Genomic DNA, 15,358 nt, shown 5'->3' with positions numbered 1-15,358 from the left:
CTGATTTGGGGATGAAACACAAAACCAAGATTTTGGCTACTTCATTAGAAAACGCCCTTTATAACTTTCAAAAGATGAGAGCTATAAAGCCCCAGTGCCTGGATTGAGTTCCAGTTTGAAAATTGCAGTCTCCTGTAATTCCTCCCAATAATTTAAATTGGAAATGGGGTAATTCACACCCTCTAAGCAACTGCTGCAAACTATTGCAATGTGCTGCTAAATAATTGCTAAATAATGGTAACCTTAGCAGTTACCAAAGTCTCTAAAGTGATTTTGCACATGTTTAGGTGAAAGATGCTATATCAGTACAAGGCTGTAATTCACATTAAACAAGGAAGAGTGCTGGACATTGTTTAAACTCTTTCTTAGAAGTATTTTTTTCGAAGAAGCCACCCAACAGCGCATTTTCGTTCATTAGTACGTTCTGCTTGGGGAAGTTGCGGGTAAATAAATGTAAATCAGCTTATTCCCTCTCTTTCATTAAATTTCTGTGAGTTCAGAGAAGCCTCAGAACCTCCAAGAGCTTTGCACATCTTTATAAAGCCTCTTCTGCCACAAAAGTATAGTGTGGATCTTTAATTTTTCTCTCTTGGTTCTGCAGTCCTTCAAAGAAAAACAGAAGTGCTATTTCACCATGAAAATTACAATAGTACAAGGAAAACTTGGGAGGAGTCTTCATCTGAAGAAATGTCCATACCTTCAGGCACCACCCCGCTCACTAAAACCCAGCATCAAAATGCCTGACCACTTCAAATTCCTAATTAAACTAAGCAGAATTTTGAAGTGTGGAGAGAGTTTAAAGTTGAGTTTATAGAGTTCAGGCTTTTAGATTAACATTGATGAATAGGGATTCATTGCGTAAGAATGGTGGGCCACAGAGATTCTACCATGGGAGGTACAAAAATGCATGTAAACAGCACAATTGGAAGGGTTAATGACACAGAACTATCAGAAGCACCTATATCTAGTATATTTTTCTAAATTTATATAAGGCGGGTCAAAATAAAAACGTCACTTCCTGGTGGGAATCCAGCGAACCATAAACCCACATCCTATCTGGAAAAATACTCTTGGAAAACAAAAAGATTGGCCAACGTGTCTATCAAAGCCTCACCCAGGTTATTTTGCTCCAGGGCTTGCAGATCACTTTGCAGTATTAAATTTGTTTTTGTAAAAGCACTGCTCCAGTATTACATCGTTCTGCCTGGATGTTACCTATTTAACAATCCCTTTTTGGAAGGGACCATTCTAGAATTTATGACAGAACGTGGTGGAATTGCTACAGAGGGAGGAAAGGAGCTTGCTAAAATTTCTTCCCCATCCGTCTCTGATGTCAGAGAAATATTTATACCCCTGAAGATAGAGGAAACTCCTGTTGCTCCCCTCTGTTTATCGAGAGTAAATTACCAGGGCCACCCTAATGGCTCAGTGGAGAGAGTAACACAGGAACAGCAACACTCTTGCTCCCTGCAGCCAGTTGGGCTTAGAACAGAAGTGAGAGCGTGAGGAATGAATTATGCTTTCCTACAATTAAGTGGCTGGCGATCAAGCAATTCTGCAGCCTTAAATACGTAATTCGAACTTCTCCTGCTAGAAGAGTTGTTCACAACTGCCGGCAGTTGTTATAAGTAGTTACGGGGAGGGTTAACTTTGGAGGGGACAAACAGCAAAGTAATATTTTTTTTTCTAGATGGAAAGCTTTTGGCAAAGAACTCCTCCAGATCCCGTGATCTCCAGGACTGTTGCCCCCTTCTTCAACACGCACAAACACCTTTTTTGGCACGTGTTTTGGCTGGGGTCAGTCGAACAAGGGAGAGTTAGCACTCAAGATTTGTGGGATCCCCTTGCCAAAAGCTAAGCTGCGAGGTAGGGCAACAGCAGCAGCGCAGGCTTCCCAGTCCACCCTGCCAGTGACCCTCACACAGACTTGGACATTCCACCTTCCTCAGGGTGAGGAGCAATTCCCTCTCACACTGCTCAGTCCAGAAATTCATCTCGGCAAATACCACAAATCATGTCAGACCGAGCAGGACTATTAAAGCAGTGCTGTGCAATGTGAATTGCTGTCCACGAAGGACCAGAGCGAGAGACTGCCTAACCCACTTTGTTTAACTTTTTACTTAAACAATCCTAAAAGGGGAAGCTGCGTTGCTACTCTGGAAATTACAACTTTAATCTCATTTGAACCACGCATTCCTCAGTTAAACTGCAGAAATCATTTAAGAACCAACTCCTAAATAAGACACTTTTCAACATTTCCTACATTTCCTGGAAAAGTATTACCTCTGATGCTGTGAAGTAGGCTTATTAATTCAACCAGGTTAAAGTTCTTCCAGTAGCCCAAACAAACTCTAATGTCAGGCTAATTACAGGCATTGCACTAGTTTTGCATTTTCACATTCCTCAAAGCAACGACATGCAACAACACTAGAACATCAGTCATTTCCAACTCAACCCCACAAACCATTTGCACACATTGCATCCATTGCTTACTTGGACTATGTTGCCCGTGGCAGGAATCAATTGTGTTCTGTTGAAAATAATCAATAGTGCTTCACTGAAAATATACTGAGCTTTGTTTTCCCCTTAACACTTACAGCTTCCTCAAGTTTGCCTTAACGCGCATGTTGCAGCTCAGAGGTGCCAACATTTACTGAGTTGTTTAAACATCGTTTAGAGTTTTGCTGGGCAGATAAGAATAATAGCTTGGGTGTACAGTAAAACAAAGATATAGCTGTTTGTGCCAAACATTCAGTTTATGGCAATACTTCATAGGAATTATTCCCCATAACAACTGAACTGTCATATCCTACAACTACATCCCAGGCAACCTCCCAGCTGAGCTCACTACGGCTGCTGTCTGATGTGCTCAACATACAAACACCCAGAACTACCCAGCTGTTCTCTATGTAAAACATTTGGTTTAAAACACGCAGCGCTTCTTTCCAAAAAGCCATTACATTTGTTTAATGGACTCACACAGTTCAACTAAAATATCCTGGAGCAGACATTTGACTGCAACTCTACTATACAAGCCCCATCTGCAAAAAGAAAAAAAGAAAGAAAAAGTAAATGAGAATGCTTTACATGATTTATGCTGTCTTTATGATCAGCCAGTTCATAAAATACAAGCTCTGCTCTACAGACAATAACACAAATCGCTTTCAAGTGTATTGTTTAGTCCTTGCCTGTGTTAAACAAATATTTCAATTGAAACAAAGGGCCAAACTCTACTCTTCAGTTTACAACAGTGTTAATGTAACTGAGAGCAGCATTTTACCCACGGACATCACAGGGGATGCAATTTTTTGTTTTACACTTGGAGTGAGTGAGTAATGACATCCAGTAATGATAACCAGTTACATTCACGGCTGCAGAGTTTTCCTTTCATCTGAGAAAGGCTGGAAGGAGGTTAAAGTACAGCATGAAATCCTTCTCCCCAGTGAATTCCTTGCAAGCAGTGCACAGCCTGCAATGAGGCACTTCACAGGTCCCATTACACCATATTTTCATCATGAAATGCCAGACGGGATGAACTGGGAGAATACATTTGTTCCACCAAAACAGAGAGGTGGGTAGAAAACTCTCAAACTACATGTTGGGGAGGAGGAGGAGGAAGTCATTGTTAAAAAAAGATGGCAAGTCCCTGGTCTGGATTTAAAGGCACTGCATAGTCTAGCTGAAGGCTCTTGTTCCTTCCAGGTTGTGAGGACACAACGGTGACCAAGTGGTACCAACTGGTGATCAACATTGGTACACAGCAGTGACCAGGCTCCAAGACACAACAGCTGGTGGGCTTTGGAAAAACTGGCAGCATCCCTTCAAAGTATGACTACAGCCATGAAAGAGGACCTTCACTTGATGAGCAACTTTCTGGAAATGGTTACAGCCATAAAGGGAACAGAATGGCTCAACGCAGCGCTGGAGCTGTGGTCGACCTCGGCATTCGCTGCAGCTCCACCACAGATTTTCCAAATGAACCTCAGGGAAACAATTTACCCCCTGGGAACCCAAAGTGCAGCTGTGACAACAGACTCCTACAGGAGACGGAGCTTAAGCCAATGACTCTTTTCATTATTTCGCCTTATTTCGGCACCCCAAACAGAACCAACACGATAAGGAAAGAAGTGCAAAGGATGCTCATGTATAGGCCCGGTTCAAAATGCGTCTTCCCAAGAAGGCAATGTGGATGCCCCTCAGTTGTGTCTCTATGCAGGTCAGCTCAGCCTGTATTGCCTCCAGCAAGTGTTTTTACAGGCATTTTCACCTCGCACTGGAGCGCAGCTCTCTCGTGCTCCAGGCTGTGTGCCATTACAGCAGGCACCAGCCGAGAAGGTTGCACTGTCCTGTCTTCTCCCCTCTCCCTCTAATCTGCCCTGGTGAGGCTGCATCTGGAGTACAGCATCCAGTTCTGGGCTCCTTGGTTTAAGAACGACAAGGAATTGCTGGACAAGGTCCAGCAGAGAGCTACAAAGATGATTAAGGGTCTGCAGTAACTTTCTTAGGAGGAAAGACAAGAGAGAGCTAGGTCTGTTCAGCCTGGAGAAGAGAAGTCTGAGATGGGATCTCATCAATGTTTATAAATATCTCAAGTGTGGGTGTCAAGAGGATGTGACCAGACTCCTTCCAGTGGTGCCCAATAAGGGGCAACAGGCACAGACTGAAGCACAGGAGGTTCCATCTAAATGTGAGGAGAAACTTCTTTACTTTGAGGGTGCCAGAACACTGGAACAGGCTGCCCAGAGAGGTTGTGGAGTCTCCTTCTCTGGAGACGTTCAGAACCCACCTGGACACATTCCTGCGTGATCTGCTCTGGTGACCCTGCTTTAGCAGGTGGGTTGGACTGGATGATCTCCAGAGGTCGCTTCCATCATTCTGTGATTCTGTGTAATCCTCCTCTCAAAGACTTTTTTTTCCTCCATGCCAAAACAACAACCCACAGCACAGCTTTGCCGAAACCGCTGCCGAGAACCGTGCTGTGCTGGGCATCCCTGGCCACCCAAGAGACCAGCTGGCCTTCACTTCTCCTTCCCCAGCCAAACTCCACCAGGGAAGCTACAAGATTTGATTTCTGGAGAGTGAGATGGCAAAAATACACAAATAAATGACAGCTGCAAACACGTGCCCCGGGAGCTGTTTTTTTAACAAATGCTTCGCTGTCTTCCACTGTCAAACTTGTGTGCAAAATACTTAATCTTTCTGCATCAACAACAAAAACCACAACAAAACACCGTTTAACAAACAGGAACATTTGCTTAGTTACCATAAGGCTCCAACGGGTATTTCTATCCAACCATCATCACTACCTTTTATGATAAAAAAAATGTTCACACTCACTGTTAAAATAACACTTGTACCTCAGATAAAGGGGGTTTTCATTCACCACCAGGCATTTTCAGGGAAGTTAGCAATTGTAGCACAGGTGAAATGCCTTTTTGTGTTTGGGAAACATGATATGGAGGCTTTGAGATCTCCATCGACAACACGACCTGAATCTTTCTGATCTACCCATGAATGGCTAAACTTGGACTCCAAACTTGGCACTGTATCTTTCCACGGAAACAAAGAGGTGCAGGAGACCTTCCTTTTCCCCACACCACCATCCCAGGGGACCCAGTGGCAAAGGGCCTCAGGTGACAGGTTGGAGACGAGGCTGAGAGGAGACGGGAAATGCCAGCAGGGAGAGGGGAAGGCCTAGCAAGCACCCAGAAATTAACAGTCGCATGTGTCACACATTAATCCAAGCGACCTCAGCCGTCTTTTTAACACTTATAAACCAAAAGACCTGCATTTATTTTGCAATATTGCATTCACCTGCAACTGGCCAGTGTTGTTTCGAACACGCCAGCCATGCTAACCTCTCTTCCCATAGCTGCTGTGTAGCTGGGTTTGGGGGGGGGAGGGGGTTTGGTTTATTGTTGTTGTTGTTGTTTGTTTTAAAGGAAGAGAACCACCCATGAAAGTATTTTATTCTTTTCCTCTACCAGTAGGAACGGGACCTGAAAAAGTTCACACTTGAGCAAGACCCATTGAGAGCCAGTGGCAGCTTTCAGGGTTGATGTCTTGTAAACCAGCAGAGTTAGAAGCAAATCTCATCTGTCTTTGGAGAGTTTGGGAACACAAACATTTATACCATGCAATAGTTTAACAGACTGAATTGGGAGTTGATCCATGGTCTTTAGTCCAAAAAATATCAAAAAATACTGAGCTCAACACGAGTACTAAAATAGCGCAAGAGCACAGGATGGCTACAACCTCACCCCTCCACCCTCCCCCCTTTCCAACACTCAACAAAGGTTACAGGAGGGCCTCCACATCTATTGAACATCTGGCTTTTTTGGTGTGGGTCCAGGATGTTTGATGGGTATGGCCAGACACCATACACTCACGGAGTATCTCACCCAGCCCCCTAGTGTTCAAAGGTCTAGGATCCCCTAATTTATACAATGTACATGTTGCCTGTGAAGACACGGTGATAAATATATTCTGTTTAAAAGCAGATACTTCTCAAATCATAACTTGCAGATGCTCAAAGTCTTTCATGTGGGAAAGACAAATGAGAGCCATAGAGACTGATTTTGTAGCCAGGGAGTACAGGAAGCAACAGCAGGAGAACACTATTGAAAGCCTGGATACACTTATGGCTTTAATGAATTGGTCATCAAATATAACAACACACATATGCAGTTTTTACCTTGCTTTGTAGTTTGCTCCTCACCCACCCCCCCCAGCTATTCCCCATATATCTAGCAAAGTGGAGATTATTTTGAGTTTAGTTTATTAAATGGACACACATTGTATCCACATCTGCTGGAAGACATTTGAGGGAAATGCTGACAAATACCATTTGCATATTTAGTCAGAGACCTTTTCATCTGTGACATTTCCTCTGACATACCAATTATCCCAAGTACATCAACCCAACAGGGCTAATGACAAGAGTTTTTTTCTAGAAAGCATCAGGTGCGCAACAGGGTGATTTAGAGACGAATCCCGACTTATGTAGGAGGCAAGCAAGAGACAAGATCAATACTCTGTGGGTCAGAGATTCATACACCAAGACACCCATTACTGGTGGCGTGCAAACCATCAAAACTGTACCCCAGAGCTGGGCACCGGCAGCAGCCCCAGGCCAGGAGCTGCTGATGCTCTTGCCACCCTGCACAGCAGAGGAGTTTGCAGCTCCATCGCTGCTTCCCACCATCCATGCTGTGAGTTCCTATCCCATCCCGAGCCTGGGGGCAAACCTGTGCTTCTGGCTTCAGAGCATCATCCTGGGCTGCAGCAGAAAACATGTGGTTTAGTCAGACTTGACACAGAAAGATGGTACAAGGCGACAATGAGGAGAACAACGGTGTCCTGCTGAGAGGAGCGTGGTTGTACAGTAAGAGGAGAAGAAGTTCTAGCGTCAGCATCCTGGTTTGCAAGGACAGAAGGTGCGTAAGCACAGTACAGGAGGCAGAGACCCGAGCCAGGGAGATGCCCACATCAAAGCAAAGGTCATCAGCCAATTTCTGAATCCCTGGTATGTGGGCTTTGGAAACACGTCCCAGATGCTCTGCACTTTCATTACTTTCATTTTCTGTACGCATGTTGACCTGCCGGTGTTCAAGGCTGGAATACCTGGAACTGGTTTTCAGCCCACATTCGGCATTCTTCCTTGGCACTGTCATAACCACCACGTGCCTCCTCCCAATTCCTCGCTCCAGCAAAGACTCTCTAGTTATTTATTTACCAGACAAAACACAGACTAACTAGGATTAGAGTTCTGTAAAGAATAAACAATTGCTCACAAGAACTCTGCATTCCACACAGTTTTATTCAACATGTATGACCCCAAACTACAATATATACAATAATTGTCTCCACATGTCAAATCCACATTGCGGTTCTTAAAAAATAATAATAATTTTTAGAACACATGCCACCAAAAAATGCAGTATATTTTAGCCATATCTAATGAAAGACTTTGTACAAGCAATTTCCATTCTGTTGCGTTCCCTAGCATATGGTGCTCTGAAACCATTTGTAATAACACTTAGGCATTTTATAGTGTTTTTAGCTCAAGGCTGCATTACAAACATCGGCTCCAATTCTGTTGTGAATTTCACATTTAGAGGGATCACACTAGGCCAAACTGTGCCCTGTTAATTAGTCTAACTTCCCCATATTAAGTACCATCCCTTCGGAAAGGAATACACTGAGACACAGGGAAGGTAACTAACCTGCCCAAAATCGCTCAATCCAATGGAAAAACAAATACGGAAGCAACACTCCTGGAAAAAGTTCTAATTTCTTCACTTGTAAAAGAGTCCAAAATCTTTGAAGGAACATCACTTGATGCCCACTCAAAGCTCAGCAGGAACATGCTGTTCTTGAATTTGGTAAAAGATTTGACAAGCTAACATATTCAGATGACCCCTTACTGGCTAGTGATTAATTCAGACTTTCATACCACTGAACCACACGCCCTTGAACAAATCTGCTTCTCTAACAAGAATTCTCAGTACAGAAAACAAGTGTTTCGTACTAATGCCTTTCCCCTAATGACAGCCCTTGACGCTGAAGTCTTCTTTGCCACTTTAGTTATACAAGTGTTTATGTGAAGACCATAGTAATTTCATACAGCCAGGTGGTAACTTCTATTGTAATAATATGACAATATTCACTGTGAATTACATCAGATTAAAAATTAGATCAGATTAAATGCAGTGCGGTTTTATCTTTTTTTTTTTTTTTCATTTTCTTTTTTAAACCAGAGTCTAATCTAATAATTAAGGGCAGAACAAATAACAAATTAACAGCAAAACCATTTTCAAGCCCACACACTCTTTCCAACTTCTATTCATTCCAAATCTAGAATTTCCATGCTTGGGTACAATTTTTACCGAGGATGACCCCAAGTTTCACCAACACGTCTTCAGCGCCACGAAAACACTGTCCAGATTTGGTCACTTTACGAGTCGCTAAAATAACTCAGTTCGCACATTAAAAATAAAATGATTAAAGAATAGGTCTTGGCAATACATTTTGCAAGAATCCCTTTTCAGGTGAGGAAGCCCTGGCCCCAGCGAAGTGCTGCGCAGATTGTGCTGGCAGTGAGCAGCTGTGAAGCAGGCGGCCTGGCAGCGCGCGGCGCACGGGTCACGGCGCTGGCATGCAGAACAAAGCAGGAGGCAGCAGCGCAAGTGGAGCACAAAAGGATTCAGGAACGGAGACCAGAGCTGAACGTCGCACGGGGACAACAGCCCAGGGTAAAGAGAGAGCCCAGAGGGCAAGAGAGACCGAGCTCTGCAGGAGGAGGCTGTCATCTTCAGGACCCTCATGTTACTTACCCTATGCATCTGAAAAATCAGGTATTAGGTCAGGGGTGTCAAACTCATTTTCACCAGGGGCCGCATCAGCCTCGTGGTTGCCTTCAAAGGGCCAAATGTATAACAGTATCACAGTATGTTTGGGATTGGAAGGGACCTCACAAGATCATCTCGTCCAATCCCCCTGCTGGAGCAGGAACACCTAGGTGAGGTCGCACAGGAACATGTCCAGGCGGGTTTTGAATGTCTCCAGAGAAGGAGACTCCATAACCTCCCTGGGCAGCCTGTTCCAGTGCTCTGGCACCCTCACTGTGAAGAAGTTTTTTTCTCAAATTTAAGTGGAACCTCTTATGTTCCAGCTTGATCCCAGCTTGTAACTTTAGGACCATACATTTTTACAGTCCTAAAATTACATTCGGCCCTTTGAAGGCAACCGCGAGGCTGATGCGGCCCCCGGTGAAAATGGGTTTGGCACCCCTTTATTAGGTTGTACACTCAAAACTAGCTGATACTTCTGATGATTTTGGCTTTAATTGGCAAGTTTTTCTTTCTCCTGTATAAAACAGGGTAGTGATACAAGCCATCGTTACTATTATCTGAGTGTATTATCATAGCTGCGCAGGCCACATTCACGAATCAGGATCCTGCTGTGCAAAGTACTGTACAAGCACTTCACATCTCAGCAGTGTTGTGTAGATACTTCGACTGGTGTCTGCAATAAAGGAAGATATCCTAATAAGAACGACAAAGAACCTCAAAAAAAAATAAACAGTTCTGCATTAGATTTGGACATCATCCTGCACACTGAGCGATCAAGATAAAATCAATAGAAAATAGTGACGCAGGTGCTAACTGAAGTAGAAGTTCTCAGGAAAAAAAATGGAAATATATATGGAAATGTCATTAAAGATGATAAGAGAATTCAGGTGCATAAGAGGGAAGAGAGGAATACCAACATTTTCTATATCAGCAAAGCAGATGAGAGAATTGGGACAAATGTTCCTGGCTTCCACTGTCCTCAGTGACCCACCAGCACATTTTTATCTTGTTATTTGTAACCCTTAAAAACCACACCACAAACAAACAAGGCCTTAATTACTGACAGGACAGAGCTGGCATTGTTGGTGTTCATGTTTTGGTTTTGTGATGACACGGAGAAATACAATCAGCAAAACAAGGGTCTTGCTTCCAAGTAATCTGTTGCTGTTTCGGGGTTTCAAAAACCTTGCGCGACTCTCCAAAAGCATCAGGAAGCAGGACTGTTTCAAAGCGAAGGTTTTCACTGGACTTGCAACTAAAAATATTTCTGCTCCTGTAGTTTGGGTTTGGTTTTTTTTTGTTTTGTTTTGTTTTTTTTTACAAGATTTTAATTCTGAAATCAATTGCATTTGGCAACATCTTTCTACTTGCCTATGCAAAAGAGATAAATAAGATGCACCACCACACGTAACATAAATATGCAGCACACATTTTTCATGTTGGGCTGCAGCTTGTCATCAGTTCCCAAAATAATTAACTTTCTGGAAGAACGGCTGGAGGAGAATAGTGCTTCCTCCACCTGCTGGTGAGGAGGAAGAAAAGATGCCCTAGCTCTCAGGCAGGGAGAGGGAGGTGAAGGTGGAGGGGGAGCCCCTGCAGCTACTCCCCATCGCCTCCCAAGTGCAGCCTAAGGAGAGAAAGGGAGAAACAATCCTGGCTCTTGCAAAGGGCAAAATCTGTCTCAAGGGCAGATAGTAACCGAAAGAAAGTGCAGATAATACAGGATGCTTCAGGAGAGGTTGTAACAAAACAACTAGCAATGTTAGCAAAGATCCAGGTCCAGCAGTGGCAGGGAGAGCAAGTGGCTCTCAAAGCACCTTGCAGGAGAGCACCCGCGGGGAGCTGTGAGCCAGCCAGGGTATCAAACCCTTGGGTTAAACTCTGCTGGAAGTGCCCCAAGCAGCCTAATTGGGTTTACCTGGTGTCTTCCACTTTTTAGAGAGCTCCATGCTCCTTTATTACTATTAATTTAATTCATAGTAATGCATTTTTGTATCCAGGCATCGCTTTCTGTATAATGTCAGGAAAAGACAGATAACAAGACTGAAAATGCCCATCTGTAATTTAAAGTTGCATTATAAGGAGTATTTACTCCAGTGGAATCATATACTCAAGGAAGAACGCAGCACCATCTACCATCTTCATGCCCCATGCGTGGGATGGGCCAGAGGTGGTTAATACACAGCTTACCTAAGGCTGACATAAGTGTAACTCTGGATTTCTTGGCTAACAAACATCAAATACACAACATGAACAGAAGCTCAGTTCTTTCGTCTAAGTGCAAGATGACAAGTGGAGAAAACACCCACAGAAATGTCAACATGAGTGTTAGTTCACAGGCTTGTGATATCATCTCTTCATCCTTACACTTACTAACAGGTGCCTTAATTTAAAATACTATAAGTTACACACTGTATACGGAGCCAGTACTAATGAAGGAAATCTTGCTGGCAAAATTAAGCACTTCATATGTCATGTGGTGGGCAATATTTTAACTGCTTCATGCAGCACGCAATGCTGTCTGTGGTCACTGCAGTAACTAATACACAAACTCACGTAAGTTCTTTTCAATAACAAGCTAAATATATCATACAACCTACCCCAGAGCTTACGGTAGAAAGCTTTACGATCACATTCCACTTGGTTACGAGGAAAGACAAAGAAAATAAAGCAATGTGAATAAATCTGCAACCTGTTAACAAGTGCCAAATATTACTTTCATTCAAGTCAACAGAAATCTTGCTATTGATTTCCAATGGCACAGGACTAAAGCACATCTGCACCTTGGATTGAACTGTCTTCTCACCTCGGTTTTACTTCATTAACTCAAATCTGCCAATTTCGATTTCGCTCCTGAGCTCTCTGTTTCTGCAGATGATGACAAATCCAAAGTTCGTGCTTTGTATTAAAAGCTCGGCTAATCATGCAAGTATCTTTATGAAATGCCGCACAGCTAAAGAAATAGCTAAATGGGCAAGAGAGGCAGAAAGGCCAAATAGAGAATCATTTGGACAAGGCTGATGACTGGGAACACGATGTCGCTGCCAAGGTCCAGCTTTGCAATCTGTTACCAGACAGCCTCAAACACCTGCTTACCACTGAGTAAAGAAAAAGACGATCAGCTAAACCAGTAGCGGAATAGGAAACAAACAGACTGGACTAGAGCGACCTTGGGACTCTCGCTACCTCACTGCTGGCTGGGAGGTGATTTGCATCAAGTGCAAGAGACGGTGCCCACCGCACTGCTTGCCCTGAGCATCCCCTGCTGGGTGGGCACGGGGCAGCATCCAGACCAACCTGCCCACAAACACTGCCTGCTAGTAAGAACCGAGCAGAGAAAAGGGAAGAGAAATACAGTGAGGAAAAAGCTGAAGGAAAACTCTGTCCCTATCTAATCAGTCATCCTGTCAGTGCTCTCATTTCACCCACGTAAAGCAATCGGTGTTCGCTGCAACAGACAGGCAAGGGAACTGTCAGAAAACAAGAAGGGCTTTTCCATTCTCTTAGGTCTGGCTGGATTCCTGACAACAAGCTTTTATTCTGTAAACAGACAAAATGTGGATATTTTACATGCACTCACAGATGTTAAAGTTCAAACAGACAAGTTACACCAGAACTCGCCTGTAGACTAGTTAATAATTATGAAGTGCCACACGCCAAGGTTTGTATTACTACAGTATAAAACTCACACTCCGGTAAGAATTTCTTTAGCTTCTACATACCAGCTGAAAGAGCAAGTGTAACATTTTTATTGCATTTAAGATTGCATAGGTATTCTGATTTTCACCCTCTCCATTTCAAGATGGCATCAGCTGTATAAATTCAGTTCTGACTGCATCATCTAAGTATCCTTAGCTGTGCCCCTGAAATGCTTGACATTTAGCAAACACGGAAAGACCAGGTGTCTTGTTAACTCAGGAGATGGACATTCACGCTACATCCTTTTGTTTGAGAGGGCCATTCCCAAAACCAAATCTCATTTACAATACAGTCACCTTTAATTTATCAAGTCTTGTAAAAAAAAAAAAAAGGTGGTTTTGATGAATTTGCTTATTTAGTGCATTTGGTAATGTAACTTAAAAATAATCTAGTTACAAATGAATAGTTAGTATATAACATAGCCCTGGAGCTTTTGTTAGCCTGAAATTGTAGAACAGCCAAGACAGCAAACTTTAAAAATCATGGACCAGGAGCGAGCATGTGCAGAGATGTCCATCTCTGGTTTCTCTTTAGCCAGCCTCCAAATGAGCTAATAAACTGCAAGCATACATGATATGACTCTACAACTTGGCTGAAACTCTCATTTTCACTGTCGACACAAAGACATTTAGTTGCAAATTAAGTGTCCTTATTAAAGCCATGGCATCTGCAATTTCATTTTCTGTTTAACAGTTGCTTCTGTCTCTGGGTGTGCGTTGAGCTTCCAGGCAACCGAAAGGGAAAGATAAATGAGGCAAAACCAGTAACGTCACTAGGGAAATGCCTTGCTTTTACATGAAGTCTAGTGAAAACTCAATTAGTCTACTTCATATGAAAAGCAGCATTAAAGGCCTCTTTGGAAAAGCATCTATTTGTCTGGGCAGTCTTCAATGCAACGCCTGCCTCTCACTCGCTTGCCCTCTGTGAACGGCTACATATTTTGGGGAAGGAAAAATGACAATAACTCTGACTAATGTGTTCATTTCTTCAATTGCATTTCTGCGCCCTGCTGGAGCGCTGTACCGACGAGGAAATGCTGAAGCTGAGTTATTACTGGACAACCTCCGGGCTGCTTGAAGTCCCGAGCCAGCCGGCACCGCTGAGCGGTGAAACGGATCGTAAAAACCAATGGGGCTGGGTTGCAGTCCCGGCGATTTTTTTTCAGGTGTCAGCAAAGTTCAGGTCACAAAAGTATGACTGAACCACAGCATTTTTAACCAGAGAACCAACGTCTGCCCTTCTGACGGTACTTTGTGAGCAGCTTTGGTTAGCCAGGAGATGTGACAGGTTTCACTAATGCATGAATTTCCAGTGGGGAAAGAATAACTGTTTGCAATTGACCCGCATGTCAAAATAAAACAAAAACAATAAGCCACCCTATTTTTCCAACAATAACACATCCTTTTAAACTGTAATGATGTGCTAGTACAATGCCACCCTCCTTCAAAAAGAAAAAAAAAGTTTCTCTATAGGATTTGCACTCCAAACAAAGCCCCGGCCCCCAGGGACCAAGGGTGGGATGCTGACCCGGGCCCCGCTGCGCTCCTGCCTCCCCGAGTCACGCCAGCCCTGCACACGGACGTGTCTCCCTCCCGACGGGTCTCCAAGGGAATGCACCCAGCCGGCTCCATTCTGAGGTAGGTGTTGGAAAGAAAAATCATACATACATATAATTAAAAGGGAGAAAGAAGCCCCTCCGCCTGCCTTACCACTCTGCCAGAAAACCTCTCGATGGCCCGCTTGACTTTGCCATAAGTGCCTTTGCCCAAGGTCTCCTGCAGCTCGTAGCGATGCTTCAAGTTGTGCTTGTGATGATGCCGCTTCACCCCCTGCTGCTTCCTCGCTGTCGCCGCCGTCACCCCCGGGGACGGAGCCTCCCCGAGCGGCTCCTCCATGGCTGTGGCTGCTGCTGTGGCTGCTGTGGCTGCTGTGGCTGCTGCCGCCGCTGCCTCGCCGCCGGCCGGCGCGGAGCCGCAGGAGGAGCAGGGGGGCTGCGCGGGGCTGCTGCAGCCGCAGGCGGCCGCCTCGGCGCTCTCCATGCCCGGCGGGCGCGGCGTGTGAGCGCCCCGCCGGCCTCGCAGCCTCTGCTCCGGCCCCGCGCCCGCGCCGGCACCATGGGGCGCGGCGGGGCGGGGCGCGGCGCGGCGGGGCGGGGGGCGGTGGCGCCCCAAGCTCTCCTCCCCTTCTCCGCCGCCCGCCCCGGCGGCCGCACCAGCCGAGGGGCGGCCGCTCCGCTCCGTCCCGCCCCGCCCCGACCGTGCCGCCCCCAGCGCTGGGGGCCGTGCGGGGGCGGCGTCGCCGGGGAC

The 15,358-nt window shown here is 44.8% G+C and overlaps 1 protein-coding gene across 1 annotated transcript in view; it reads right to left on the bottom strand.

Annotated features, from left to right (window-relative positions):
- Positions 1-15,091, bottom strand: part of NUAK1 (NUAK family kinase 1) — a gene marked incomplete at both ends in the record, with an annotated part of 47,541 nt that extends 32,450 nt beyond the window's left edge. The window contains one exon of the mRNA XM_080359325.1: positions 14,762-15,091. Coding sequence (XP_080215451.1) covers positions 14,762-15,091 — 330 coding nt within the window. The remainder of the gene's footprint in view (positions 1-14,761) is intronic.
- Between the last annotated feature and the right edge of the window lie 267 nt (positions 15,092-15,358).

This window comes from Nesoenas mayeri, assembly GCF_963082525.1.
Source record: "Nesoenas mayeri genome assembly, chromosome: 1".
NCBI classification, from domain to species: domain Eukaryota; kingdom Metazoa; phylum Chordata; class Aves; order Columbiformes; family Columbidae; genus Nesoenas; species Nesoenas mayeri.
The sequence above is the reverse complement of the archived record's forward strand: the minus strand, read 5'-3'. Positions and strand labels throughout refer to the sequence as shown.